General features: G+C 43.5%; 1 protein-coding gene across 15 annotated transcripts; it reads left to right on the top strand.

Moving 5' to 3' along the window:
* On the top strand, window positions 1-26,775 carry LOC105284066 (glucose transporter type 1). 15 transcript variants are annotated; one of them, XM_026970727.1, is made up of 14 exons: window positions 1-143; window positions 1,534-2,362; window positions 7,534-7,726; window positions 8,119-8,229; window positions 8,588-8,683; window positions 8,762-8,922; window positions 9,225-9,584; window positions 9,753-9,984; window positions 10,101-10,313; window positions 11,975-12,178; window positions 12,429-12,568; window positions 14,014-14,043; window positions 18,119-18,216; window positions 21,110-26,775. In XM_026970727.1, exons 2-14 carry the CDS (start codon window positions 1,542-1,544, stop codon window positions 21,211-21,213), a joined length of 2,763 nt encoding a protein of 920 aa, XP_026826528.1. In that variant the 5' UTR covers window positions 1-143; window positions 1,534-1,541; the 3' UTR covers window positions 21,214-26,775. The 15 variants fall into 15 exon arrangements, with proteins under 15 accessions (XP_026826528.1, XP_026826527.1, XP_026826536.1 ...); XM_026970726.1 differs by having other exon boundaries at window positions 11,954-12,178; XM_026970733.1 differs by lacking the exon at window positions 1,534-2,362 and adding an exon at window positions 8,309-8,338 and having other exon boundaries at window positions 26-143; window positions 11,954-12,178.
* The last annotated feature ends 405 nt before the right edge of the window (window positions 26,776-27,180 follow it).

Raw genomic sequence — 27,180 nt, 5'->3', positions numbered from 1 at the left:
GCATTGGGTAGTGATCTTCGACGGCCGATAGATCGGATCCACGGAGTTCCTCCGTCGTCGTCGATCGAGGCGAGCAGGTGCGAGACGAAACGTCGTGGCGTGATATATCATCGCCGGGCACAATGGCTTGCGAATTCTTTAAGGTGAGTCTGCGTACACCTTCGTTCATGATAGATGGCCTATTTCGGGAAGAGAAAGGTCCGTACTTTCGACACGTATCGGTCATTGTGAGTAAAACAGCTCCGCGAGGCGCGAGGGTGGAATCATCCCCGTGCAGATTCGCCGTTCGTGTAGTAAAGAATAGAGAGCTATTTTCGTATCGGTATTAAAAATGCCGACGTCGTGTGAATCATTATACAGAGGGTTCATGAGCACGAGAGTGGCGGCTAAGTCCGTAATTTGTCCCGTTTAAATATGAAGCCTCTACCGGTCTGAAAGCCCTGCAAAGTGGAGCTTACAAATTATGGAGTTCCATCACTGTGGCAACCGTGCATACGTTACGTGTGATATTTCGTGCCCCTTCAGTGTCATCGTTTTATAACGTTTATGTGTTCCCCGGCTCGGACAACTGTAATCAATCTCTTTACTCACAGTGACTGCTTGCTACATTGCTCCCGTGCACAGGAGCGTCGCCTTTCTCTCCTAAAAGACGTCGTTGATTCAACGAAGCTATAGTGTCATATTGCGCAATCGATTGCGCAAGCCTCGAAGAAAAAAACATCGCGCGTTCGAGTTAATCGCTGCAGGATATTTTTAGGCCGCAATGGCCTGCCTCTTCCTCGTAATTCGCACACGGACGATTACGTATCTCTCATCGAGGCAGCGAGTCGGAGAGTTCGTAGTCGTCCGAGCGCGTGACAAGCTCGGTTTGTTGCACTCCTGTCTGCATCCCCGGGCGGGCAACTTCCACCCCGTCGGGATCGCGCTTTGGGCACCATTATTCCGATTACAGTCCGTTGCTGCTCGCGTTTCCTCCTGTATTATTAGCGGCGCGAGCGAGAGCGAGTTCGTCGCGAGTTACGGCATATTTTGTACGCGCATGTCGCGGCTGACTCGCCGTGAATTATTTCCTCGCGCCTGGAACGGCGGCGAAGCTGCTGAACGTCCCCCAAAATCTCCTCGGCGATAACTGATGCGCGTGATACTATCGCGGCGGGTCATCGCCAGGCTGGATTTTGAGAGGGGCAGCAATGCAGCATCAGCAGGATTGCATTTAATTTCCTTACGACACAATTTGCCGCAACAATTCCCGATTGTTGTGATACGCGACGTTCATTTTCGTCGCATCGCGCGCGTCGTTGGTTCTATCACCGCTGCAGAGATCCGTAGCACGATTCCGAACGTAGTCGCGGACCAGCATCCACGGGAACGAATTACCACTTCTCGGTTGATTGGCGCAAACGTCGTTAATTGTTGCGCAGTCAACATACGCACGCATGCACGTCCAGCTTAGAACGGAGGAGATGGCGCGAGGTCTCTCGAGCAATAGAAGCAGCTCACTGTACGGCTTTCCGTGTCTGTCTCTGGACGCAGCTTGAACGATGGCCGATCCACGCGGCTTCAAGCCAATAAACCAGTTGTGGCAGAGCGCGACAGTGTCGACGGATCAGGATTCAGAGTGCCTCTACGAGGAGATCCCGGGTCTCGCCGGGCCCCAGGATACGGATCAGCCGGCCGGTGCCGCCGTTCGGCAGGGGGCGCAGGGGGAGGAGGAAGAGGAGGAGGAGGAGGAGGAGGAGGAAGAGGAGGCGGAGAACGTCGGTGGGAGCCGAGGGAGTCTCGATTTCGGGGTTCAGGTTGGAGGTAGCAGCGGCTGGTGGAGCAGAGAGTTGGATCAGGAGATTGTCGCCGGCGGCGGTACCATCCCACGTGCCAGAGCCAGAAGCAGATCCGATAGGAGCGAGGAACGTGGTGCGAGTGGCGGCGGTGGCAGCGGCGCGAGATCGCGCGCGGGGTCGGCCGATCGGCGGCCGTCAGCGAGTCAGCGAACGCGCCAGCAGGGCATCGTCGTCGGCAGGGTGGAGGAGCAGCAGTATGCCGCGCGCAGGAGCCACGTGGAGCCCAGTACAGGCGCCGTATTGCCGCCACCTGCGGCTGCCGGTTTCAAGCTGACCAGGGGGCGAGCGAGCCAACAGATCAGCAGCAACACGGTCGCCCGTTACTTCCACTCGGCCAGCACCAACGCCGCGGCGTCGCACTACCACCATCATCATCACGGGCTGCACAGCCAGTACCCGCCCGGCGGTAGAACGACCGGCCGACAGCACCGTCATCATCACCCCAGCCGCGGCTCGTTCAGTAATGAGACGCAGGAAGAGGTACAGGAGGACGATGAAGCCACTCTACGGGAGTTGCTCGTAAGGTACGTTGCCGGTGCGCGCGTATCCCCGCGGACGACGACAATTACGGAGACGATGGCGACGACGACGACGAGGACAAGGACGACGACGACGACGAGTCTCTCACACTCTCTTGCTCCCCGCCCTGTTCCATCCGGTCGGTGTACACCACGCCGCGCGAGTTATCGGTTGCCGTGATTATCGGAGACAACTTTCGTGCCACACTGCGCCCAGGAAACGGTTGTCAAAGTCTTGTTGATCTCTCGGTAGAATTATCGTAGCGATACGAGCAACAATCTGGAAGGATAGTTTTATCTTGATTATATCCTCGTTCGGGGAACGAGGAAACCTGTGAAATAGTGTGACGTGTAATTTAATTTTTCGCTGCATTTTCAGCAAAAGTTGCAGAGAGAAAAATTTGGCATTTTATGTGCTCTGCGTTAAAATATAATTATTCATTATATTCAGTAGACTGTCTAGCTTATTATTACTGTTGAACATTGTTTATTCAAGGCTCATATGGCAATTGATCCAGAGCTGCTAAGGTCTTCTTAGCACCTTTGAATCTGACGTAATCGTTATCGAAAAATCAATAAGACTTTTACGACAACCCTTTGTCGAAACACAGATTACTAAAAACAATTGGCGTCGCCACCGATGTCTCTAAGAATTATCTGGATTGTCGAACGTTGGGTAGCGTCAATAAAAGCCTGCGAAGAATATTTGCCGTTGCGAACTTCGCGAACTCTTGTTGGCGCTCATAACGTTGCAAACTACCTCACGATTTTTGCAAAGACCACTCGCTTATTCAGGCCGTTGAAATCAAGTTAAAGCGGCTAAAAGCTTATTGATATTTGCATTGCTCGTTGCCAGCTAAAACGTGCGCGCGCGCGTTAAGCTTCTACGACCAGTAATTGTAACTCTGCAATAATACGCGAAATTAATGGGAATCGAGTTTTTGCGGTGTTGCGCATAATTTCCTTCTGTTCGCCAGCGCGCGCGGTGGCCGTAGAGGATTAACCTGGCGACCGTTGCGACAGAATGTTAAAGAAATTTGTACTTGAAATATTCTTCTCTAACATAGTCATAGCTTTAGAATTCTCTGTATTGACTTTCACATTAGTAGTGACCTCTTTTTAGGGCCTTGTATAGAAACCATACTTTACTCTTTCCACGACGAGTGAAGCGTAGAAGGTTTTTAGCCTCTATATACCCACGTCTAAATCTCATGTGGCATGATAGAGTCGCCATTATCCGAACATTCAACTTGCCGATGATTTATTCTCGACCTGTTCTATTTCCGCTATTGTTTCAACTGGAACTACAGTCGCGTATTCTTAAACCCCGATCGAACGATTGCATTCAGTGTCATATATATATATACACATGCCATTATAAATTCATGAAGGAAAGTCGTGTAATACGTGTAACAATAGTTGGAGAACGCTGCGGGTAATTCTGTTCAGCGAGAAGAAGCAAGCTGCAAATAATTATCGCTCTTAGGGAGGGTTCCGTTCCATTGTCGTCGAACTCGGTTGTTCCAAACGTCTATCGGTTCGCACATAATGGGGGCTCCATCGTGCTAATGTTAAGTCACGAGAGACTCGGTCCTTTGAATCTCTCACGAGTAACTTAGCTTAGTACCTGCGCTAGAACAGCGTGTATGAGCTCTCGAGACTTGCATACCGATCAAAGAGGACACTCCTCGCTCTCTTTTATCTTCGCTGTGTTAAAGTGCCCTCCCGAATCGATAACACTTACTTATATCGATCATATAAGCTTTTGTCACTGACGAAAAACGACTTTACCACCGCACCAGTTCGTAAACACCGTTCTCTCGAGGACCTAACTGTGTTGCAAATGCATCCAGGTAATTCCGGCCTAAGTGGCGGTGCCTTTACGCTTACGACAATTACGCGACGACGAAAGGAGAAGCGACAAAAAGAGAAAGAAAAAAAAAGAAAAGAACGAAAGAAAGAAGAAAAAACGGACATCTTCCCCGCTTATCATTCTATATAGACTCTCTATGTATCCGAGAATGCAATACAAGGCTTTGTGCCGTGCCATTCATCATTTATACATAGATCACACTCTTAAACCTTATTCTTGTACATATATACTACACACTCTCTCGGTCTCATAACAGTCGATAATCAGATACACACTATACCGAAACCGTTGTTATTACTTACTTGGTTACTTGAACTTTTTTGGCTGCGGCGCTCGCAGGCTTACCACTGATTGCTCGTTTCATTCGAAATCATGTCTCCCTCTCGAAGTCAGGTACACAAATAAGCCCGCAATAGCACTGCTGGAGCCTGCCGCACGGAACAAAGGCATGGGCAACCGGTTGGCATCCGGTTCGCGTTACTGCTCGTGTACGGGAATACGGGCGATTGGTTTCACGAGAGAAAACGATTCGCACGCGCGATGAAATTCTGCAGGCATCGATAAAGGAACCATCGCGGTAACGAGAAAATTACAAAGAGGAAAGGCTCGCGGAATCGGGATACGTCCTGGACGAGAATGAGGACAATATTCGTACGAGACAACGTTCGTTGACGGAATCCACGATCCCACGCGTGCATTCGTAGCGTCTCAGAAATCGCTCACTTTTATGTAACACACACGTTAATGCAGTGTTAATCACGAGCACGATTTCCTCCGACAGTCAGTCGCGCCGACGAGGGTGCCGCAGAGACGTCCATCGTGAAACGGCGCAGCACTACTTGTTGCTCGACGTGCCATCGCTGTGACTTATTTGTGTGCGTGTCTCATTACTCTTTATCACTCTCATGAGATCATGCTGATTTTTGTAAATTATTTTGCCGACTGTTCGTTCCGCATAAAGTGATGGGCCATTCAAATTGTGCAAGCTCGCTTGTGGACGCGGGCGGCTTATAGGCAGGGGTGAGTAAGCTGGCGGTGCGTCGCATGGTGATGTGTGAAACGTCTCTTCACACGTGACGGCTCCGTCTCTTTCTACCTTTTTTTTCTTTTTTTTTCTCTCTCTCTAGAAACTGAATTGGACGTCACACGGTTACTAAATGCGAGCGAATATATCATTATGACATGAATCTTTTGACTGAACCACGACTGTGTTTCCAAACTAGGTAAAGTTTTACAGAGTGAGTGAGATAACAGAGGAGGCAGGGGCGGGCGTCGTCGGGCCTTAATAACCCCCTCCCGCCACGTACACGTTACGCCCTCCACCTTTGGTTGTGGACCAACCACTTGACAACAAGCAGTTCAGAGTCAATTGATTGGATTTGGTGGATAATCCAACGTACGTACATATGTCGTGTACAAAGCAAAGAACAAATAGATCTCTGTGAGAATAAGACGAAATACTGAATCAAGAGGAGTGAGTGGGGAGGCATAGAGGCTACTGTAGTTTCGGAACACAGCCATGGTCTCCCTACCTCCCAGGTACATGACAACATCATCACTGCTCTCTCTCTCTTTTTCTCTCTCTTCTTTATTTCTTTCTCCCCCCTCGTTTGCTCCCTCTGTATATATCTCCATGTACACCTATCAAAGATGATGATAGATTGTACCACTTTTGATTATGCTTCTTCTGAGACGCGACGAAGCATGGTCGGGTACACGTCACAGCATCACTATCAGACGATCCTCGGATATCTTTTAATGCATACAGGCCCCTTAGCCGCACACATTCCTGAATGCGTCTCCGTAGACTCTTGGATGCTTGGATCCTTGATTCCTCGGTCCTTTTCCGATCCTCAAGGTTCATCGTTTTCTATCGGACGAGCAGGTGGTGCAATCCCTTTGTTTGATGAGTGTACATACCTCCGTCTCTCTATATCTATCTGTCGGTCTATCTGTCCCTCTTTCTTTCTCTGTTTTTTCTCCACATTATCTTTTGCTCTTTCTCTCTATTCTATCTTCCTCCGCGCCTTCAAAGATCTCATGTGCTCATTCATTTCTGCTATTCACCTGCCATTCATCATACATGTCTTAGAAGATACTCTTTCTTTCTCCCTCCCTCCCTCTCTCTTTCTCTCTCTTTCTATCTCATTTCAATTCTATCGTATTCTCTCATCTTAAGTCACCCTCTCTGCTTGGCTGTGCACATCAATCGATGAGTTTGCCAATTCACCGAGCTGTTCGAATGCCTCACGATCCTCCATGGTCACACCGTGCGTATGCGTTTTCTATACATCGAGTGCGTGCGAGATGTCTCATGTCATTCTCATTCACTTTGCACACACCTGTATTCGCATTTTGTAATTGTATACGCGGTGAGAAGAATCCAAGGGCGATATAGTTAGGTTCGCGAGATCCTCGACTTCATGGACGAAGAGAGTGTCATTTCGACGTTTCGCTCAGCAAACGTATCGAGGCACTTTACATATATAGTACATATCTGCATCTGTCTCTACACACGCACGCGAATTCACAAACTTCCATCTAATATGTGCACAGCTGCGAATAATATAAATATATAATTGATATATGATTCATATGTACTCTCTATATATTTATATTACACCACCGTAGTGTCTGTCATCCCTCACACTCACCACCACACACCTTAGACGTGCTTTTAGTGGCGTTTGTGTTTTGTCTGCTGCTGTTTTCTGCAACCTTTTTGACATACTTAAGACGTAAATATATATATATATATATATATATATACTATATAGAGAGAGAGCCGATTGTACATACATAATATTATATATTATATATTATATAATATTATATATTAAATATCTATCTGTTCACGTGCTATATATTACATGTACATGAACCCAACGTTCCCATGGCTGCCGAGCTAACGCTGGCCGCCGCGCTTTCGCGCTCGCCGGGGGCGAAGGTGTTCCGCACACTTTGCATCTGTTTAATCGTTTCTTCACTTATCACGACGACGACGAGTCGCGAGCATACGAACTCTATCATCTCGCATCTCCTCATCATCTGACACGCGACGCGACGCCGCGTGATATTATAAAATGCGCTCGACGAAGCGAGAACGCGCCGCGCCGAATCTCGATCTCGCGGGCGGAGAGGCTCGGCAGTTAAGCGCGGAGACAGTTGGACTTGTATCTTAGGGACCTAGGCAGAAATAGCTCTTAGCCTTGATCGTCCTAGTGTCAATGTGCTCGACAATGTTGTCGATCCGCTCTCCCGTACGAATCAGCGAGATTCACGCGGGGATTATGTGTGGGGACAGTCTGCAGAAACAGGTCAGCGTTATGAGTATGAACTTGAGTGCCAAGCTGGACGAGCTGCAGCGGGGTGACCGCCAGCTGGAGACCACCGTCGCTCTCTGCGAGATCCGCACGCAGCTGCAGGAACTCACGAAGAGCGTAGAGTCTTGTCAGAGCGAGGTCAGCGAGGTGAAGCGGGACATGGTTGCGATCAAGGTACTCTATCCGATATGTTTTCTTATCTCGATTTCGCGCTAGGAAGATTCAAGCGGCGGAAGAAAAGAAAAAGCAAAGTTAAACGAGAATCCCGCTTCGAGAGAGAACTTTTTATTTCCCCAAAACAGCGTCTTTATTCTTGTGCAATTTTTTTGCTTGATAATTAATTGATAGTTAAAGGATTATCTAATGTTCACCGCAAGCAGTCGCACGACTCGACGTGGAGTAATAAAGGAAATATCTACATAAATAAATTGCCGAAAATGTCATGTTCGAGAATACAAAAGTTTTGCGATTATTGTTGACATGCTCCTTTTCTTTATGTACGATGTAAGATCGTCGTATTTAATGCGTATGGAAGTATCTCAGATATTTTTTCCGCTGATATGCAGCACGAGCTAGATACGGTACAGCAAGTTAAGGAGGAGATAGAGGAATTACGAGAGTACGTGGATCGACTGGAAGAGAGCTCCCATCGACGGAAACTTAGGCTCCTTGAGCAGGTGACTTCCGACTTTAAGCATAGATGTTTTCTGTATTACTTTTATTAAGCTTCGATTTTTTGAAAGCATGAAATTTTAGTTGCTGCGATGTAAATGGCCATCATGTTGCGTGAGTCATCATGTGCTTTTATTTCATTAGCGATATGTATATGTGTACAAAACTGTTAAATAAATATTACAGAGCAACCCTATGTTTTTGAACTTTTATTTTGGTTTGCAACATCCCATTTATATATGAAATCACTTTTAATTTTTCTTCTTCTGTTACTCAGCACATTTTGTGTGTGCGTGTGTATATTACGTGAACATGTTGGAAATTGCATTTTACGCACAAAATAAACAATTTGGATGCTTGCAGGGACTGACGTTTTCCCTGTCGTATTCAATACTGGCAGCAGTATTGGGGATGTTGCAGTTTGGATACAACACTGGAGTGATCAACGCGCCTGAAGTGGTACGTCTTTTAACGGAAACAATTTATCGTTACATGTTGATTTTATTTATTAATTTATTATTGCAAATTTTTTTACAGAATATAGAGAATTTTATGAAAGATGTGTACAAGGATAGGTATGGGGAGGACATTTCGGATGATTCTGTTAAGAAATTGTACTCCGTGGCCGTGAGCATATTCGCGATCGGCGGTATGGTAGGTGGTTTCAGCGGTGGAATAATTGCCAACAGATTTGGCAGGTTTGTGTGCTGACGGCAGTATGAAATTATTAATTTTAATGAGAGAGTGATTTTCAAATCACGACACTCTTTTGTTATAATTTATCTCTTTGCATCCGATAATTTTCATTTAAGTGATACGTATGTGTGTATGTAAAATCAACACCATATCTATACCATCTATATCACCATAGAATCTTTTGATAACATTTAATAATATAATGTTCCATGATTTGGAAATTTCTGAAAAATAATTATCGAATAATTGCCGGAAAGTAGAAAAATAATGAAATTAACTTTGGACTTGTGCTTTGGATCTGCAGAAAGGGAGGCTTACTGCTAAACAACGTGCTGGGCATCGTGGGGGGGTGTCTAATGGGTTTCACGAAGCTCGCTGAGTCTTACGAGATGCTGTTCTTTGGACGGTTCATCATCGGTGTCAATTGTGGCTTGAACACCTCGTTGGTTCCCATGTACATATCGGAAATAGCGCCATTGAACCTGAGAGGTGGCCTAGGCACGGTGAACCAGCTCGCTGTTACGGTGGGTCTCCTGCTCTCCCAGGTGCTGGGCATCGAGCAAATCCTTGGAACAAACGAGGGTTGGCCTATTCTCTTAGGACTAGCTGTCATTCCTGCCATAATACAGTTACTACTACTTCCATTTTGCCCGGAATCTCCAAGGTGAGAATGATCGAATTTCAAGTCCGATCGAGGGATTCGATGTGCGGTTAAAGTATACCTATACAATCTTGAACTCCACCGTGTACTCGTAACGAATCCTCGAACATGCAGTACGCAATGATTTTATGCTACCACAGTCTGTGATTAACGAGGGAAGAATGATTTCAGATATTTGCTCATTACTAAACAGTGGGAGGAAGAGTCTCGAAAATCTTTGAGAAGGTTGAGAGCCAGTAACCAAGTAGAAGAAGACATTGAGGAGATGAGAGCGGAAGAACGAGCTCAACAAGCTGAGTCTACGATCTCAATGACGGAGCTTATATGTAGCCCAACTTTAAGAGCACCTCTCATTATTGGTGTGGTTATGCAACTTTCGCAGCAGCTTTCGGGTATCAACGCCGTAAGTGATCGTTTCGTTAAATGACTCGGTCGTATTTCCATCTTCGTTATCGGTGACGAAGCTGCAACGATAAACGGTGCAAATCTGACATAAAATTACTTTTGCGCGTTTTCCAGGTATTTTATTATTCCACGAATCTGTTCACTAGTTCTGGTTTAACGGACGAGAGTGCCAAGTTTGCAACCATTGGCATAGGTGCCATCATGGTTCTTATGACGCTAGTGTCTATCCCGCTCATGGATAGGACAGGGAGGCGTACATTGCACTTGTATGGTCTCGGTGGCATGTTTATCTTTTCAATATTTATCACAATTTCGTTTCTTATAAAGGTGAGTTGAAATTTTAGCGTGTTCTTTATCAGAATGTAAGCGTGTTCGTTAGTATTTTAATGATAGACTGCAGCAGGCAATTTATATCTGGAAGTTTTCTGTCGCCTGTTCTGTCTTGACAATGTTCTCTGGTCTTACCTTGACGAAAATTCGATATTACGGATTCCGAAAATTCTTTGTGACTATTATATGTCATTCAGCTGAAATTAAATTGGGAAATTTCACTAAACAGTTAACGTAAATTTGTTTATAAGGTTCTGTTTATCTCTGTATCATTAAGAACTTGGTACTTTACTCAGGGAAATCGCATTATGCAAAAGAACGCGAATTGTACATAGCTATTTACGTATTTGTGCTTTGACACTTCATGCACCTTGGCGAAAGGTGTATCTAACACTTTGTTCACAGCTGGAGTGCGGCACTGCACCGACAGTGAGATTCACCATTATATCTATACGAAGCATCACCAGATCAACTCATTTTAATTTCTCCCTCGCCATTCATGTAACTAATAAGTCACGTCCTTTACCCGCATGCAATTTTTCTCGTTTGCCTCGTAGAGATTCTGTACTCGATACATGGGCACACTGTTTTATTGTATAAAATTTTCAACTATTCTACAATAACAATTTTTAAAAACTTTATAAATTTACAAATTTAAAAAAACGTAATATTAATTTTGACGATGCTTTCTTAAATAACGCGTTATTATTATCTCTAATTAAAGATAATAATAAATGCGGAAGGAAATATCAGGGATAAACCAGTGCCGCATGTATCGCATGTCGCACGCTGTTCTATTGGTTTGTTACTCTGGCTTACCAGTAGTTTTGCTTTTGTAACCCGCTTCCCTCCTTCCCTTCACCACTGACGACCTCTTTCGTGACTGTCTGGAGGAGACGTTTACTTCCCGTTTATTAATCAGCCTATGTTCTACTTGGCTCAAACCTGTCACACTTTGCGTCGTATTACAACGACGATTAACGACGTACTTGCGAACGATCTCTCTTGCATCGATTATTCATATGATTAATAAAATCTGATGATTCTTCAGCTGCTGAATGCACCGACGCTTACACACTTTGCCAAACTTGACGAAGAGTAATCTCTATTCTTTCGGTAGCAATTGTTGATATTAATTAGAAGAGCCATCATGTACAATTCGCACCTCGTACCGATATTACAATTCACTTTTCTAACGCGAATTGTTCAAGGAAAGTTCATGCGTTTTCTCTTTGCGTATGAACGTTTCGTGCCTAATACTATCGTATAAGTACAATCGCCATTATCTACTCTAATCGAGGTCAACTCAAATCCTGGCACTCATCATGGAGAGCAGCGTATCGTGCTTCACCGCTTAACGAGAGAAAATTGTATTGTAAATAACAAGGCACCGTTCTCTCATTACGTACCGAGATATATACTTTGCCGCAATCACTCTGTCGCCAATGCCTTCGTTACACAGGGTTGAGCTGCGCACCGCATGCGTATCACAATTATTATGCGCCATACGTTTTTCATATATGCGTTTCCGAGTTTTCGATTAAGTTGGCCTGCCGTATCACATTTATCGTTTAGTTTTCTTCCTGAGGCTCCTCCAGCTGCTCAGGAAAGAAGAACACGATTCTACTGCCTGATAGGAGTTTTTCGGCTATGTGCAGGAAATGATTGACTGGATGTCCTATCTCTCGGTGGTGTCGACCCTGAGCTTCGTCGTGTTCTTCGCCGTGGGGCCCGGATCAATCCCCTGGATGATCACGGCGGAGCTGTTCTCGCAAGGCCCCAGACCCGCAGCCATGTCCATCGCGGTTCTCGTCAATTGGATGGCTAATTTTTTGGTTGGCATCGGTTTTCCAAGCATGAAGGTAAGACGACGGAAACGACCGATTACTTCAATATCTTCCAATTGGATTTTGTTCAATTTACAAAACCAAGATAGTGAACCAAACAACAGCAGAATTAAAAGCCAAATGTTGCGTATTTTATTACGAATTTATTATACATTATTATTTTATATGTATATGGCTGTAGTATTGTCAACTCAATGACATGATTATGTTGGGAGCCAGATCCAGTTTTGTTCGAACGTTGTACATACGTATTTGTCTGTTACAGACTAGCCTTGAAAACTACACGTTCCTACCGTTCAGTGCATTTCTAGCCATCTTCTGGATCTTCACGTATAAGAAGGTTCCTGAGACCAAGAATAAAACATTCGAAGAGATTCTAGCTTTATTCAGGCACGGTAATGACAGGTATGCAGCACATAAGCAACTTACTACCATCCCCAGTACGTACCACAATAGCAAAATGTTGTATACATAGAATTGAATATTTTACATCCGCCTCTCTCTCTTTAGTTTCTTTCGAAAGGGATTCTCTCCGGTATATCTTATTATACATATGCATAGCTTAAATCCGCGATAGACCCTTCGATGTATCCCGTTCGTTTTTGACTCGATACTTTGTTCAAGTATACCTTAAGCAAGGAGAATGAATTCACATCTTTTCGAGCTAATAATCGCACAAATTATTAACTTGTCCATCAATTGCACAGAAAAAAGAATTAGAGACGTAGATAAAATAGTCGTTCACCGTACTTTATGTGTATAATGTAACATTATCGCATCCGTCCGAGCAATCGACCGTCCGTCCGTCCACGTTTGATAACGAAAATGTTTATTACCTGTAATAAGAATATTTTTCGAACCTATCAAGAAAGAATTTTATAATTTATTAAGAGCAATCTCTCGTATCCTCTCTCTGCTGTATTATATTTTCCTATTCGCCGGAAGTAGTATATTACGCTACGCATTTTTGCGTGCATCGTTCTTTGTTCGAAGCAATAATAGGAATTGAACTGTGATAAAGTTCTGTTATCAGAAAAAAAAGGAGAGAAAGAGAGAGTTAAGTTCTACTTATACACGGACATTTTGTACATACATATTTAAGTATCAATTAAAGTAGTCGTAAATACCACTCGGAAATTCCATCACGTGCTTCGTTTTCTTTTTATTGCAAGAATATATATATTTTGACATTTTTGTCGTTAAGCAGTTGCAAGAAAAATTTTTACGTACATTTACGTACATGTGCGAACAAGACGCAATGCTAATCGATAGCAAGTAGAGAAGATATCGTTGCACAACATTGCGAATAATGCTACAAGAGTACTGTACCAGAAAAGCGCAAAAAAAGTAATATACATAGATTATTAGCTTTTGAAATCGCAAAGCGTAAACCAAAGAACTAGCATCTCAGTTTATGAAATATATTGCGAACAAAGTACAAAGTACAGCTATCTCGCTCTTGATCCTCGCAGATTAAATGGTACTTTGTTTCCGGGAGGAGTAAGAATATGTCTGCTCTATGTAAGGGAACAATTGATCATGTAAATGACAACTGTGTTCGTTATTTGACTCATTAATGAAATTGCGATTTCTTTCGAGTAATGTAATCTGTAAGGCATGTTATTTATCCGAGTCGCGAATTCGTGGTCTTACCGTTATATATTTTCAAGGCCAAGTGAATTATATATTTTGTTTGTGTTTAACGTACTGTACATGTATCGTTTCAATAAATCGATTATTTCATGGTTCTATGAGTAACGATTTTCGTTGATTTCCGTTGTTTCGTTACTATGATGACGACAACTGTGTTCGATATATCGTAACTGTGCTTTCTGTGTTATTCGGAGCAGGAGCAGTTTGCGGGACAGCAGACTTTATGGGTGAGTCCTGCTACACACATTTCCTGTTACTGTGGTGGCTTTGTTATAATATATTATGCGATACATATATATATATATATATACCGATTTTACTACTTAACTGCATGAAGATAAACGATCAAAGACACCACTGGTTACATCCGAAAGTGGGATTATTTTTTATCCACATATGAAAATACAACGTTCATAATTATTTAATAAATAAGTATTCTTTTCTCTGTAAGAAAACTTATTTGACAAAAAAGTGTCTCTTGCAGATGTCGGAAAGTATTCGCGTAAAGACGTAGGATGTCTGAAGAGAGAACAAGAAATGAACGAAACATTTTTTTACATTTCATTTTCATCATGTTTATTCCTCTTATCGTTATCTTTTAGAGACGAGTCTCGAGATACAGTTAGAGAAGTGACGTGCTGTTTAAAAAATAATCCCGACCTAACTGCGCGATTATCGTAACTTTGGTCTAAAGGCCTGGCATGTCGAAATACCTCTACTTACTATCAGCTCGTGCGAGCCTCCATTCTGTCATTGCGTAACCAGTCAGGCTGACTAAGAGAGACAGATATACATAGCTGCATGGACATAAGTTGTTACCGTATAAAGTGTTCGTTTTTCCTTTGTGGAGATACATTTCACAGTTTCTAAAAGTTCGTCAGGGCTATTATGTAATCATGTGCGACGCATGTACGTCCGCCGCGATAACCGCGCTAGCTAAACTAAAGTTGTTGATGCCAACGGTATTGCACAACCTCAGAGTCCATCGTCGCTGTTCGAAAACACTATTTTTTTTCCATGAACAAATCGTCCTGTTTACAACCGCGTCGGTTCGTATTCCGCACGTCTTGCAGACGATTCGAGCGAAAAGGGAGGACTCCTTCACTCGTGCGAAAGCACGTCGCGATCGAACTCGCCTACATAACAGCCCCGATCACACTTGACTTCCTCCTGGAGCCTTGTATTTTACAGCATGCTCCTCCTAGTATACGTGCAATGCCCAGTAAATGTTTCGGCGACAGGCAGAGTCTTGGAGCAGTTTTTATGTCGATAGTTGGCACGAGTTTATGGCGCTGTACTGTGCGACTGCATGTTAGTGCTTTACGTTACTGTTTGCCGTATCAAAGCGAGTCCTGAGTTGCGTTAAAGAAGAACACGATACCAGACGTGTTCGTGGCCGACGAGCGGACGCGGAGGCCGCCGCTTTGCATCGTTTCATATCGCCGTTCATCGTGCGAGAGTCGCGGATGCGATCGTTCGTGTATGCGATGTTCTGTGTGTTCCGTTCGTTCCTGCGACGAGAACGTTTTTTATATTTTCCTTACTCTGACCAGTGCAGCTCTCGATAAACTCGCATACGAGACGCATCTTTCGTTTCCCGCAAGTTTCGCCTTTCCTTCGCGGTTCCTTCCGTGATCACGGTTTTGCCGAAACATTCGCGAGGAATCCTGCCTGATTAGGGATCAGTCGGTAGCTGATTACATCGCTTGTGATTTAACAAAAGTTTTCCTGGACTTCTTTGTTTCGGAACAAACTAATCGAGCGACAGACAGACGTCATTATATTTCTAATCGGATGCATATATGTAAGCAAGGAGGTAATGCACTCTCGAGCTTCTCGCGTTTTGATCCGTTTGTATTTATGCTCCTTCGAAAGCATCTGCAAGAACATGGTGATGGAAAGAATCTAAGACGCAAAATACTAAATGTTTTATCAATTTACTCATTTGCCTGTAAATTTGTTTGCTTAATGAGTAACGAACTAACAATATGGTCGCTCTGTAGCTTGTAACAATGTTAAAGCCAGTGTTTATGCTGAGTTGTACCGTACAGCTGTACAATCTGGTTTTAATTAGTCTTGTGTTAGCGCTAATCAATTTTTCCTCCTACTTTATGATCTCATCTATAACACAGGCCGGGAAAGGAAAGTGTAGTTGAACACAGTTAGCACAATTCAATATCGATACGATCAGTCTGTTAAGTCTTTACATTTTCGAGCACAGAAGAATTTTTCGGAGCGGTAAAGATCATGAAGGATCACTTAGTTAGCGACAAACAATTGTAATAAAATGTTATTCGCTGCAAAAATTCGGGACACTGAAGAACAGGCTAAATTCAAAGAGAGTAGTTTGTTTTAGATATAGATCGTGTCATTTATCATGTAACGCCCGAAGTTCGATCATCGATTTTGATTGATGTGTCATCGGGACGTACGGTACGTTTTAGTGGCAATTACGATTAATTAGTATAGCTGTGTTTGGGACATGAGTTGATATGCCGTTCCAAGATAGCGAGAGAAGTTAACATTTTCCCTTATATTCGTCCGCGTAGGGTGCATCGTGCGTACACGTTTTAGCGAACAAGCTTGTGACACTGTCAATCCGCGGACAAAGAAAGAAAAGAGAGAAAGAAATAGGATATCTCTGAAACCGAAGCTGAGACGAGGCTCGATCGCTATGTAACGTTGTTGTCTTGCAGGGAAGAGGAGCTCGCCACTAACTCTAGCAGGGAGACCGTCCTATCCGACGCCACCACTGCCAACCATACGCACGCTACCGATAGAATATAAATCTAGACAATGAGTTTTAAATCGGCAATCGAGTCTGCTATTCGGATGAGAAAGAAAAGATGAAGTCGTGACACGTTCTGGCGGCTAGAGCCGGAAGGATTGTCGTTCTGCAGATTCTTAACGGATGACGAGAGTCGTAGGATTCGTAGCGTGAAACTAATCGATACGCACTTTGTAATTCACGTTGTACGATTACGACTCGATTTCGCTCGTGCTTGGCACGCGCTATTTACTCTCACGTATGACGAATATTTCGGCATTACCGAACGTGATCGTACCATTAATATTGTAAAATAAATCTGTTTGTTTATTTCATTACCCGGATTGAGTTTCTCTCTTTCTTCCATTCTTTGCGGGACTATCGGGATCGACTTCGATTTCTCATGTGAGTCCCGTTCGCGTGACCTCATGAGAAATCGTACTTTCTGCACTGAGATGTACTTACGTGTGTGTTCGTATCGTAATCTTGTTGTTGAAATTTTGCGAAAAAAAACGAAACGTTTCCTTTGAAATCTCTTTGGTAGAAAGCTGTTACTCTCGATGAATTCTTAGGTGTATTTTGCTACAGGCTGCCGAATAATTCATTTGATTCTTAGTAAGTATATACATATACATGAAGTCTACTACACAGGCCAGTGAAACGCTGTAATAGTACAAGATTAGAAACTGTGAAATGAATCATTATGTATATACGTATATTGTCAAGTCCGCACGAGTAAAATTGTGCATATTCCGTGGATCCATGAGTACGTGCATGGATTCATGGACCTGTTTACCTCAAGGTCCATGAATCCGTGAATCTAATTATCGATCCACGGAACCTCTCTGAATCTACACCTCTCTGTAGATTCATGAGCGATCAATACATGCGGTCAGAATGGTAAAGGAAGTAACTTTAGATATAACTTATTCACATTATTTCACGTTCTTGTAACTGAAGCATCGAGCCGAAAATTTCGACTGTTATCTGAGATGTCAGTAGGTTGGGAGAGCGTTCATACGGAGAGAGAGATGTCATTTTGATCTCATTTCTTATGATGTGTAATCGTAGAACGCGCGCGATCAGCATAAAGACGAACCTACATTTTCCTTTTGTGAATTTCACATCTTGAGTTTTCTTTGCATATAGCTATGTTTTTTCTACATTTTATCATCAATCATTGTTCAGAGATATGTCATCAAGTTTAACGAGCCATTGCAGTGTATGGGAACGTCCGATAAGCTCATGGTGTAGCTGGCTCCACTCCGCGATACATCGTATCCGAGTAAATGTGATTAAATTAGAAACACGTTGATGGCGAATGAATAAGATTAAGTCGTGAACTCGCGATGTATTTCGTACGTATGCGCTACAGCACGGTGCATGTCGAATCGGAAGAGGATTTGCATAATGAGATAAACGAGAAAAAAAACAAAAAAAAAGCAAAAGCAAAAAAAGAGAAAAGAAGAAAAAGAATCAACAGAAATGTGATTTGAAGAAGTGGAAACTTGGACAAGTCGCGTGATGTTTTACAGGAGCATGCTAAACTGTGTGAATGCATTAGAGGGACACATACCGCCAGCAGAGAGCGCAGCCCTGATGGTGGCAGAGGAGAAGCCACATCCTGATTCATGTAAGGCTTAAACAAAAAACCTGACCGACATCATCCGACACTCTATAATTTGTAATCATCACCTTCATCACCACCCAAAATCTAAGACAAACAATTCTTTAAATGCGGCTGCAGAATTATGATCGATTCCGCGAGATTCCGTTTTCTCTCGGCCCGTTGCGATGATTGGGGTAATCAGATGTGCTCGATTCAGCAAGCGTGATTCGAGTCCTTCATAACTTATCCAGCGAACAAACGCACTGCATTTCATTTTCACTAACAAAGCTAACTTCAATTCCTTACAGCTTTTTCACATTAGATTTGTGCACTTTTATGCAAATCATGAATTGTTTATTTTGCATTCTACGAAATCTCTCCCTCCTTCACGTTTAAAATAATTTCATTAATTTTACTGACTTTTTTTAAGCCTGATTACCTCATCAATCATCACGCATTAAATTTCCGCCACATCACGTTAACGTTTACGAAAGAAAGAACATCACAAAATGGTAATCGAGTGCCATTTCCGAGCATTTTTTCGGGCATTAATAATCAGCAGGGATCGATGCAGCAAATCATCATCAGTACACAGGAATTGTTTGCCATTGTGCCGCTTTACACGCGTACCTATCATTCTGCATGTCATAATGCCGTACATGTATGTTCGTGAGTTTTCCTGATTTTGTAGTTTCATTGTGGACATCTGTTTTGAATTTATTTGCGAACGTTTCTTTTCTGCTTTCAGTATAATTCGAAAGTGCAGAGGCGTCAAAGTGCTGGTTATACGACAGTCAAAGTATACATTGTGCCACTTCACGCTACGACAAGACACACACGAGTGGTCATAGCGGGAACATTGTCAGATCTTAGATTTTCGCAACAGTACCGAAAAGATGCCGCGCTAGATCGATACCGTGGCAATGTGTACCACATTGAGAAATTAGGAACCGTTTGATCCATTTGCGACGATACATCCACTCACATTAGAACAATTGCACGAACAGTCGCGTTCAAGCCGGTTCTCAAGCTACTGCCGATTATCCTTCAAGCTCAGGTCTGTCCGAGAGGAAAATCGATTTCCGAACTAAATCTCTCCACAAATTCTCGACAAAAGATACCTCTTTCCCTCACTTACATTCACGGTTCACTCTGCGTAATTGTGTTTACGTGCCACATCAATCTAGCAATTTTACTTTGGCTTTTTTGTTTCACACTGCTTGGACTAGGTGATCTCATGGCATACACCGGAAACTCGTTAGATTTTTGAAGCTCCAATTCAACTTCACTACAAGAGCTTATTCTTCTGAAAGTGTAGTTAGTTGAAAAAGATATGCAAACACGTAAAAGCAAACTATATAATTTATAAAGAAACAAATAATCGAATGTCAGAATGCATTTTATTCAGAGAACGATTATTCTTGAGTAATCTTTTTTTTCTTCTCTTCTAAAACTTTGTAATAAATTAAAAGAAAATTAAAATAAGCACAGTGCAATGTATTTCTCAGAATAATAAGCTCTATATTACTCTACATTATATACGTATTTCGTATTTATCATCTCTATGCTACGACAATTTTTCATCATATCGTATTTATACTTTGGACTTAATTAATGCCACGTATTTTCACGAAAACGAAAAGTTGGTAGATACTCACATAACGCTTTGTGTTTCTACGAATATTATATATATATATATATATCGTATATATATATCATGTTATATTATATTATTATATTATGCGCTATCTCGACACTGGCCTTTGTAGTAGTTTAAAGGAGGGCAGGCCAATGTGAATTCCTCATTGACACTATATCGCATCGACATAACATCTGTGAAGTTGATGGCAACTTGGGGATGGGGCAGGATCTCGTTTCATTATGTGATGAATTCTCAGGCCAATGTACATACGTATACTTGGCGTTTGTTGTTAATTTTAATACAATGCTGTACAATCTACTTTCGCAGCATGAATGGTGTAACGGGCATGAGCGCATGAATGTCTCCTAGTGCGTAGGATCAAACAGCAATTTCGTCTGCCGAGAGAATTTCCGGTTTCGGACGTTTGGCTTTGAAAACGAGTCGAGTCGCTTCAGAATCGAATCGGACTTCATTACCGCGAAATTAATACTCGTAATTAAATTTTGTCCACAACAGCACGCAAGAGGAATATGAAAATATATTCTAATTAGTATATTAATAGTACGTATAATTATATTTTCTCAGAACTGTAGTCTTTTAACGTCCGGATACCGCGTAGTTCTACATACACGATAGACCGCGGTAACGCTATTCGATGCATAGCATTATCACTCGACACCCGGGGAACTCTATCCAAAAACGTTTACGGTAAACGAGGGATTTCGTGAGCAACGAACGCTGTTTATTTAACGGGTACCGTTCGATCGTTTGGAGCTCTCAGTGTAAATAGATATTGGTTTCCGGCGCGATCAACCTTCTTTTTGGCCAATCCTTCTAGATGCGCTTAAATTGCATGGGATTAGCTCTGAGACTGTTACGAGCAGTGGCTATAAAGAAGGGGCTCATTACACCACGTCGTCCCGATTTCGAGAGTAATCGCCGGGACGCGGTAGCAAAGCGTCGGGATTCCCTGCTCCGTGTTCTCGCGAGGGATTTTAATATCATTACGAGCCCGTGGCGACTGAAAGTAAGTCCGACCGAGGAGAGACCAGGGTAGCGACCGAGTCGAGTAGTAGTCCAGCTTGTTTGCCGTCTCTTGACGAGAAGAATATACGTACGCCTATCCGCATACATACATACGTACGCTCTTAGAGCGTGACGCATCCGGAGAAAGCAATCGGCGAAAACACACACACGTACACATACACATGACATGATCGGTACGCGCGTCCAAAGGAAGTGCCGCGTGTCGTTAGACTAACGTGCACCCTACAGTTGTGTTTGCAGCTGGATCCGAGCGCTCTTCCGTCGCTCCCGCTCAGCCGGAGAGACCACCGCCCCCGCTTCCCCCGCCACGCTTTCCGAACAGCGGTGTCTGACAATGGGGAACAGCTCCTCTTAATATCGGTAACCTAGTGATCATGAACGCGCTGATACCGCTGCCGGTGCTGCTCACCACCAGCAGCCTCAGCCTGGAGACGCAGCTCTGCGAGATCATCACCGAGAGAGGCAAGGCTTGCGCGAGCTTCCTGCGGAACAGCCTACGCCGCGCGTCCAGCCTCGGCTGGACCGCGAACGAGAGCTTCGAGGCGATGACGATGACGATGACGATGACGGCGACGACGAGCAACGCGACAAGCGACGCGATGTGAGACGAGCAGCGAGAGGGAAACCGGGAGAGAGGAGCCGTGTATACCGGAAATCCGGAATGGCATACTGTCGTCGTCGTCTCGCAGAACGGCGGCGCCGATCGCGCGATCGAGCGAGGGTTCTTCTGATCTTTGGACGATCGGATGATGCACTGAACGAGGGGAAAGAAAGAGTGCCTCTCGTTGGTCGATCGCGTCTGTTCGTCTGTCTGTCCGTCTGTCTGTCTCTCTGCGGGCTGAATTAGTTCAACGAAGAGCGTGGGACCGATCGGGGAGTAATCGTTAAGAGAATATTAACACTAAAATGAAGTTTGCCTCAACGGGGTAAACGGGACACCGCGATATTTTTGCACGACTCGTACTTGCCCTCACTTCGTGAGCATTTCGTGATATCTGTCGAGCAAGCAGTCATCATCTCGAATGACTTCGTAATGACGTCAGGATCGTCAGGATCGTCGTTAAAAAAAAAGAAAGAAGGAAAAGGAAGGAAAGAGGAAGGGAAATATTCCAGCGTCGCGTTTATCCCGCGTCGAGGATGTCACCCCGATCGAGCCTGCATCGCAATGGCGCTTAGGCGACGACAAATCGATTCGGGGTTGTCACGTAGAACGTTTCGAGCAAATGAGAATGAATGCGCAAGGAGGAACCCCTAGATCAGGGCTCGGCTGTCTAACAGCCCGGCTAATCTCGGAAGACTTCTCCTCGAGGGTCCGTGGACCATGGCAGAAGCGAGATGATCCTTCCGCTGGGAGTGGAGGGTCCCTTCCGGGAACTTCCTCGAGCGTTCGAGTCGGGAAAAAGACGCGCACGCGTGCGTCTTAAGCGAGGACGATGAAGCGAGCACGCGATTGAGATAGATTAAACGAAATGTTGCGAAAGTGATTTGTGCCTAGACGTGCGCTCGGGAACGTGAAGGGAACGTACGAGGATTGGGTGATAATCAAGCGCGATCACGCGCAATCACGAGCGAGGCGCTCGAGGCTCGTGAGGCATCGATCGAAGGATAATATCGTAAACGGAAATCGGCGGCCGGAAACGCGCGCGGAACGGGGCGATCTCGCGGAGGAAAGGCGTCCGCCCCCGCTCACCGCGTCGCACCCCTTCGTCCACGGACGAAGGCAAACGTGTATCTATAATATACCTTCACTTTTATATCATTGATTTTTTCTAGGACTCACGTCGGGACTATACGTGTCGTTTTTTGTATCACACTGTCCTCTGTACGATTCATCGCACCGTGTTGTGTATTATTAGGCCGTGCGCTGTTACTTCCGCGACGACGATGACGACGATGAGATTGACGAGGACGGCGACGACGACGAGCGACGACGGGACAGGTGTATCGTATGCACGCGACTGCCATAACAAATTCAAAAGATTACGAGCTGCCCTCGAAACACTGTGATATTTTCCTCCCGACATCTCCGGCGTTCTCGATCCTGCGAATTATCGAGAACGAGTTTGCGCTACTTGTCGGAGAGACGGAAATGTATCGAATTCGTTCACACTTGGTGGAAGGAGTAGTCCTGATTAATTTCTGAACGAATGCAGATTCCAGTTCGATTCGAACGTTTAAAAACGAGGGGATTCGATTCGTTGAAGTGATTGGGGAATTTGCTATTTAAGGGTGCTTTTATCCCTGCGAAAAATTGCCGAATGTAAAGAAAGCGTCAGGAATTTATTCTGCAAAGTTGCGAGCCACTAGTTTCTTGAATCTGTTCAATGTTAGGGGCGCGCACTTCTATTTAATTTATTTCAAATGAAGGATAATCACTGCATAAGCAGAATACGAAGTGATAAAAGTGATAATCCAAGTACCTTCAAAGTAATCCATAATTTAAAAAAATATCAGAAGCTCAATTTCACAGAATAAACTCCTGCCGTTCTCTTTTAATCCGCCCATTTCTCCAGGTTCGTTTTGAGGGAAGGCTGGCAATTTTTTTATCGAAATTTTCGGAACTGTGAGACACAGGGAGAGGAATACCTGCCTTTATAAGTCGCGGTGTGTAACAGTGCGTTAACGAATGACTATCGCGAGATCGTAGCGACTCTCGTATCAAAGATCTCAAATTAGGCATCGACCAACTGCATTAAATTAATGTCAAAAAGGCAAGTCACACGAAATTAGCTTATCTTTCGATAGCCGCGATCTCAACGACGTTCACGATCATAACGTCGAATTCATACGGTGCCTCTCGACCGCAGAGTATATTCACGAACCAATCAACCATACATTTTATCTTGTAAAACGCAGGGTACACCATTGTACATTTTACGTTTCGGCCGAGTGAATATTTCCTTGATTATTCACACTCTGAATATTTCTGCAATAAATTTCGAAATAATAAACGTGAAAATATCCAAACGCTAATATATTTCGCGGAAATCAAACTTGATAAAAAATTTATATATTTATCTCGCAAAATCGTGAACTTTGTATCTTCGAAATTAGTAGAAAATGTTTGTTTCAACCGAGCGAATTTGTGAGTTGAACACTAATTCTCGATTGGCGATTACGTATCGAGTTTTCAGACGAGACCGCAATTGCCGGTGCGTTTACCGCGAGAGGAATCAATGCCTCCTCGGCCGAATCGCGAAATCAATAACAGCAGCCTGTCTGCGCAGAGGCATGCCTTTTCTTACTCCGTCATTGATCTCTCTTCCCCCTGTTATCGATCTTTTCAACGGAAGTGCACGCGATTCGATATTTCGGAACTCCGAGGGAGACCTTCGAGATCCCTCCCTCACGTACTGTACATATGTGTGTATATACTTGTATACTTTTACCGTACTTGAGAGACGTCGCTGTGAACGAGCAAGAGTGTATAATAATCCTATGTAACTGAACAAGAGAAAATAGCGTACACCGTTTCCCGCTGAAGTAGCATCATCGAGTGTGACAAACGGGGACAAGTATTATATCTCTACGAGCCCTGATGCAGTACCGTTTTAAATACCTCAATCGAGAAACCCTTTTTTCGCGAATAGCACGAACGAGCACGAGCAATGACGGTGATTGCATCCGTGGCTTCTGTGTCGTTTGCCATTTTACGTTGCATTCAAGCTCGCTGCATGCAGGAGTTCGCGCGGACGCGATCTGATGGATTGGTAAATCGGTATGGATCCGCGAGTACTATGCAAACACGACTTACCCTGCCGCGCACCTCAACTTCCGGTACCGTATCATAGAGCCGTTAATATACCGAGTAGGACTCGATAATAGTGGAAACTCTTCTCGCGTAAGCCTGTATCTCGATCGGACCACTCTGTAACAATCGAGAGAGAATCGATTAGGTGATTATCTTGTGCAGTTATCAACTTTTGCTTTTCGAACTCAAAGATCACTTTAAATATTCGATTTAATTTTATTTCGGAATTATTCGACGTTTTAGTTTTTCGAGGAATAATTTAATTTCTGCTGGAAAGAACACGTTTCATCGAAGAAATTAAAAGAATTACGGTTTAATCGCAAAAAGTAAACTAACGTCAACATTTTGAAAATAAAACGATACAGGAAATATCAAAAATACTATGAGCAGATCCCTGATTTCAAAGATCAGAATTTTAATTTTACGAGATAAATTTCTAACGATTTCTTTTAAATTCCAAACTATTTCGCGGGGTAAACGCAACTTGAATCGTTACGCTCTTCGTCGAAACGTCGCGATGTAAACGCAATATAAAATATTTAGAATAGAGAGAGCACACAACTGAAGAAACGAGAACAAAATAAAAACGAAGATCTAAACGGAATCACGTGCAAAACGCGTCGTATGATATCATTCGAATGAGTAACCAAGGAAGTCTTTAATTATAAGCTGTCCAAAACATACAGAATCAGTGAGAAAGGCAATAAAGCTATATTGAAATGAAAAAAAATATGCTAAAGTAGATCTCCTTGCATTATTATCAGAGAATCCAGAATACTATTAATTATCGATAACTAGGCTAGGCGTATATACATAGAGAAACTATATATATATATAGCTACTAGGTGATAGTAGCACGGCGTAACAAACTAATTAATGTAATTGGAAACTTCACCGAAACACATACAACACACGGGCGAATAAACTCTCTCTTTCTCTCTCTCTTTTTCTTTCTTTCCTTCTTTCTCTTTCTCTCACCTCTGTGCAATGGCTGTATGATAGTTATATCGCGGACCGAGTATTCGCCGTTACGCCTCCGTTTCGAAACTACTACAAGCTTGCAACAAACGCCAGTAACTACCGAGGAACAATTATTTTAACTGAGACTAGCCACGTCGAGTCCGGGAACTCTCCAAGATCCTCGCGTACCCGTACGTGAATCTTGCGTTACGCTACTAAAAAACATTAGGCTGCGGCAAAACTACGAGCGCAATTCGGTATGTTATTATGGTAGCTGTAAATCTGCTCCGACTCACATCGTGTGTGTGTTTTGTGTGTGTGTATGCGATACCTCCTTCCGATTCGATCAACCATTTCAACGAGAAAAGGCATGCTGCGATATGTGTTCACGAAAAAAAAAAACAGATCATTGGCACCGAACGGTATCATTCACACGCGCGGCGATTTCTACCCACGAGACGCAGTATGTATGCAGTATGTTTATTAAATCAACGCGAGATCTGTAAGTGAGAGTTACGGGAGAGACGTTTCCGCCTGCGACACTGCGGATCGCATTGCGCCTCTCCGTTCTTCCGGAGAGCGCGCCGGCGGAGGGCCTCTCCCGGTCCTTACACGCGAGAAGAATTCACTTATCTGTAATTGACCCACGTATATATTATAACGAATAATTCGTTTCTAAAAGGAAAATTGTAATAACGTATACATATATACATATACTATAAAATGGCTACTCTAAACGCGAAGACCTAATAATGTATTTCGCACTCACCACGACTTTGATAAGAAGATAAGCAATGATCGCATCAATGATTTCGAGTCAATGACACAATATTAAGCTCATTGAGTATCACAACGTTCATAGAGCCTTAAAGCAAAAGAAAAGGAAAAAAAAGAAGAAAAGAAAAGAAAAAAAACGAGAAATTTCGAGCAGTCCAGCAAAGTAAGTGATTACAATAACGATTTGTAAAATAAGTTCACTGCCACTCAAACGACTTGCGCCCCTTAGGTGAGCGCCAATATTCCAAGATGTGAATGTGTACAGTTATGTGAAAAGTACTTATAATATATAACGTAACTATATTTACATATGATACACTAATTAGCATTATGTAAAACTAAATAGCATGTAATGACACTAAGAATGGTATACATACGTAGGATTACATAGATAACGAGAAAAAAAGAGAAAACACATTGATTGCAGAGCTATCCCAAGAAAAAACGTTCACGCCCGCTCATTTGTACATTAACGACGTTAAAAATTAGCACTAACGGATAAGTTCTTTTTCTCTCCGCTGAAACGAGATAATAAAGTTCGATTGGTACACTTTTTTTCGCCACTGCTGCTGCAACGTGAAAAAAGGGCGTCTATTTTTAGCTGTAATATTATAGTTTTATTGCGCTTCGAAGTGTCACTCGTAACACGGATCTCTGGTGAGATTTAATCGGCTTCCCATCGTGAGCACGATCGGCAAGTGCCGCGCGATCACGTCGTTTCAGATTTAATGTGTTATTCATACTTTGCAATTTTTGTCCCATAGGACGTATTGTTCTGTGCAATTCGCATTTGTTAAGTGTTATGTAATCG

Source organism: Ooceraea biroi, chromosome 6 (assembly GCF_003672135.1).
Source record: "Ooceraea biroi isolate clonal line C1 chromosome 6, Obir_v5.4, whole genome shotgun sequence".
In the NCBI taxonomy this organism is placed as follows: Eukaryota; Metazoa; Arthropoda; class Insecta; order Hymenoptera; family Formicidae; genus Ooceraea; species Ooceraea biroi.
Note: the sequence above shows the minus strand (reverse complement) of the source record. Positions and strands in the feature narration are given on the sequence as shown.